At 43.8% G+C, this 4,017-nt stretch overlaps 1 protein-coding gene across 1 annotated transcript; it reads left to right on the top strand.

The window, feature by feature from the left end:
- The first annotated feature begins 2,767 nt into the window (after nt 1-2,767).
- LOC104980667 (olfactory receptor 8B4-like) lies at nt 2,768-3,697 on the top strand. The gene has a single exon (XM_010829422.1). The coding sequence runs from the start codon at nt 2,768-2,770 to the stop codon at nt 3,695-3,697; it is 930 nt and encodes a 309-aa protein (XP_010827724.1).
- The last annotated feature ends 320 nt before the right edge of the window (nt 3,698-4,017 follow it).

The raw sequence follows: 4,017 nt of genomic DNA, 5'->3' as shown, positions 1-4,017 counted from the left end.
AAGGAGGTCCAACCAGTCCATTGTGAAGGAGATCAGCCCTGGGATTACTTTGGAGGGAATGATGCTAAAGCTGAAACTCCAGTACTTTGGCCACCTCATGGGAAGAGTTGACTCATTGGAAAAGACTCTGATGCTGGGAGGGATTGGGGGCAGGAGGAGAAGGGGACGACAGAGGATGAGATGGCTGGATGGCATCACTGACTCGATGGACGTGAGTCTGGGTGAACTCTGTGAGTTGGTGATGGACAGGGAGGCCTGGCGTGCTGCGATTCGTGGGGTCGCGAAGAGTCGGACACGACTGAGTGACTGAACTGAACTGACAGAAGATCAGTTTTTATGCTTTTGGACTTCATGTGAATCAAATCTTAAAGTATACACTCTTTTGTCTTGGCGTCTTTTGCTCCATAATAGGTTTGTGACATTTATTTAACTTTCATGAACATTCATGGCATATTGTTAGGTATACATATACACTTTTTAAAATTTGGTATATATCTAAGTGTATAATTTCTGGGTAAAATATATGTTCAAATTTGTTAAATACTACTAATCAATTTATTGCATCATGTATAGCAATATACAATGTTCTACTATTGTACCAATGATTATAATGTAGAATTCCGCCAATGTTTTATTCCTTGTTCCCAAATAATTCTTCACTCCCTGTTCCTCTTTCACCTATGTTAGGTGGGTAGGTGCAGTGTAAATTTATTTGCTTTAGATTTTTTGGGCTAGGTATAAATTGGAAATAGCTTGCAGTTAATGCCCTTCCCATATTTAAGCCAAAATCTACTGACAAGAAGGTACTGGTTGGCCAGGAAGAGCAGGTTCAGTGAAAGAGAACTCTTAGGGTAAGAGAGAGCGAAAGACAGAGACTGTCTTAGTCAGAAAGTGGAGAGAAGTCAGTAGGAGACAGCAGGAGCAGGAGGATTTGAATAGTTGCTTATGCTCTTTTTAGTAGGGTGACCATATAATTTGTTACCCAAATCCAGACACTTTTGAGAGTGAGAAGGTTTGCTATTAATAATTATACAGGGATAATGGATGTAAATCAGGAATGTTCCAAGCAATCTAGGATTATTTTAGGCATCCTCAGTGGAAACTTACAAATGCAGTTGCTCACATATCTTTGAAAATTTCTTAGAATATTCATGTAGCAGATGACATGGAGAACAATTTTGCCATCTGAAAGATGACAGAATTAAAACCTTTAGGTACATCTCCTGTTAATACCTTGGCCTGCACACATCCATAGAGTAAGTTTGTGAAGGTGTGTGTGTGTGTATGCGGGTGTGAGCGCATGTGTGAGTGTTTCTTTGCATAAGTGGTACCTTAGTCTCATTTATAGTGAAAGCCAGTCTATAGCGCTTGGTAGAGCTGAGGGTAGGTGGTGTTTGTGACTGTGGTGCTGGTGGAATGTCTCCAGTGTTCTGAGCAGCTCATGGTGCTAGAAACATTTTGTCAGAGGTGCTTTTCATACCACCTACAAGTCTGACCTAACTTTTTTGGGTCCTATTCTCAAATCTCCCTTTACAAATTTGGAAATAGTGGTTAAAATAAGTATGGGATCATCCTCCCTTAATGTCAAGTGTAAGTGCCAAGATTTAACAAAGGATAGAAAATCTGAGGCCCTCCCCCCACCTCAATTCAGCACTAAACAACATGAACTCCTCAGAGTTTAGGAGAAGTTTGAGTGAACACCTTAGTCCCAAGATGCTAGGTAAACATCATCATCCAGGTTGTAAACAAAGACAGTCCAATTTCTTCCCTGTAGGGACATAACTCTAAATTACCTAGGGATTGAGACTGTATCTAATCAGATCCCTGAGATCAAGTAGCCCAAAGTTCTCCATGATATACCAGCTGGGGTTCTGGTGAAAATGAGGGTTGCTTTTTTTTTTTTCTCCTAAAGTTGATATTTACCATCTGGGAAAATCCACCAACAGAAATCTTGGTCTATTCCTAGAGCACCTTGGAGACTGGGGTCTGTAAAAAGCTCTGATTCTCAGCACCTAGGGAATCAGAAGAGTTAAAACATGAAGCTGTCTGCTTTATGCACTATCACCATTTTATCCTTTGAGCTAATGGAAAGAGATTGCTTAATGCCCAGGACTGAAGGGCCGGGAGGAGGAAGGTGAATGTCTGACTCCCATTTTTCCTTATGGCTTTCTTTTAAATTCACAATCAAGGGGTCTGAGAAGTACTGATCCCTTCTTTACTCTTGAAACTGATTCTGGTGTCAAATGCAGTGAAGGGACTAAAAGAAGGAAGGCAGGAGGTGCAGAGAGAGGGGACAACTTTTGGCTTCCTCTCAGGTGGAGACCTCTTATGTGGTTGGGAGGGGGCGGCAGGGTGAATGGAGACAGTGTGGGAGAGGAGAGCCTGTCTCTCAGAGTCTGAGGCACAGTGGGTTCAGGTTGTACTCCTGGCTCTTGCAAGGTCTTTCTGAGAGTCGCTGGGCAGCCAGTTCAGGTGCTCCATCTCCTGATCTCCTGAGTGCAGACAGAATTCTTGCTGCCCATGCTAACAGACTCTAGCCTGGATTCATGATCAGCCCAGGGGAGCTAAGATGTAGTCACAGACACATTGTCAATAGCTTGGCAGGGCTGGGGTGGGGAGAGGGCATATAGATGAGAGAAGAAAGGCAAAAAGGAGGGCATTCATGCACTGGCTTATCTTCTAGACTTTTTTCCATCAGCTATGCTTGTGACTATAATCATTTGAAACATTTTGTCCCTTGTTTCTACAGACAGCTCCCCAGAAGAGAATGGCTCTGGTAAACAGCTCCTCGGTGACTGAGTTCATCCTCGTGGGATTATCAGAACGATCAGAGCTTCAGCTCACCCTCTTCCTCCTGTTTTTAGGGATCTATGTGTCCACGGTGGTGGGCAACTTGGGCTTGATCACCTTAATTGCGATGAATTCTAGCCTTCACACTCCAATGTACTTTTTCCTCTTCAACTTGTCTTTTATAGATTTATGTTATTCTTGTGTGTTTACCCCCAAAATGCTAATTGATTTCATATCAGAAAATATCATTTCTTATGTGGGATGCATGACACAACTATTTTTCTTCTGTTTCTTTGTCAATTCTGAGTGCTATGTGTTGGTATCGATGGCTTATGATCGCTTTGTGGCTATTTGCCATCCTCTGCTATACACGGTCACCATGTCCCCTCAGGTCTGTTCGCTGATGATGCTTGGTTCGTACATGATAGGGTTTGCTGGGGCCATGGCCCACACTGGAAGCATGCTGAGACTGAGCTTCTGTGATTCCAACATCGTCCACCACTATCTGTGTGAAGTTCTCCCCCTCTTGCAGCTCTCCTGCACCAGCACTCACATCAATGAGCTGGTGTTTTTTATTGTTGTTGGAGGGGTCATCACAATATCCAGTATCAGTATCTTCACCTCATATGCTCTGATTCTCTCCAGTATCCTCCGTATTCCTTCCGCTGAGGGCAGGTCCAAAGCCTTCAGCACATGTGGCTCCCACGTAGTTGCTGTGGCTCTGTTCTTTGGGTCGGGGGCATTCACCTATTTAACAACCTCTTTTCCTGGATCAAAGGACCAGGGTAAATTTGCCTCAGTCTTCTATACCAATGTGGTTCCCATGCTTAACCCTTTGATCTACAGTCTGAGGAATAAGGATGTTAAACTTGCTCTGAGAAAAACCCTGAAGACAGTTCTCTTCTGAAATGGTTCTGTTTGCATCAGTCACTTATTGGTAAGCATCATGCTCAAGAATATTGTATCTACATGTGGAGGACTCTTAGTCTTTCTTTTTTAAGTGAGGTCTTCTCTCTACTTAAAAAAAAATTGCAGCAATAAAGTTGTTGTTGAGGCGCAGCGGGGTCACATGCTTTCTTCACATGTCGGAAAAATGTCCTCCTGGCGAAGAGCTCGTCCTCCCAGGTAGAAGGCAACTTTGCCATGGCCCCTCGGGGCCCCGACCAGGAGGAGTGTGAGGGCCTGCTGCAGCAGTGGAGGGAAGAAGGGTTGAGCCAGGTGCTGTCA

The sequence above is a fragment of the Bison bison genome, unplaced genomic scaffold (assembly GCF_000754665.1).
Source record: "Bison bison bison isolate TAMUID 2011002044 unplaced genomic scaffold, Bison_UMD1.0 scf7180017864506, whole genome shotgun sequence".
NCBI classification, from domain to species: domain Eukaryota; kingdom Metazoa; phylum Chordata; class Mammalia; order Artiodactyla; family Bovidae; genus Bison; species Bison bison.
This window is presented reverse-complemented; position numbering and strand designations above follow the sequence as displayed.

What these genes read in the sequence shown, in the direction of transcription:
- LOC104980667 (XM_010829422.1), top strand. Translation starts at nt 2,768, where the DNA reads ATGGCTCTGGTAAACAGCTCCTCGGTGACTGAGTTCATCCTCGTGGGA.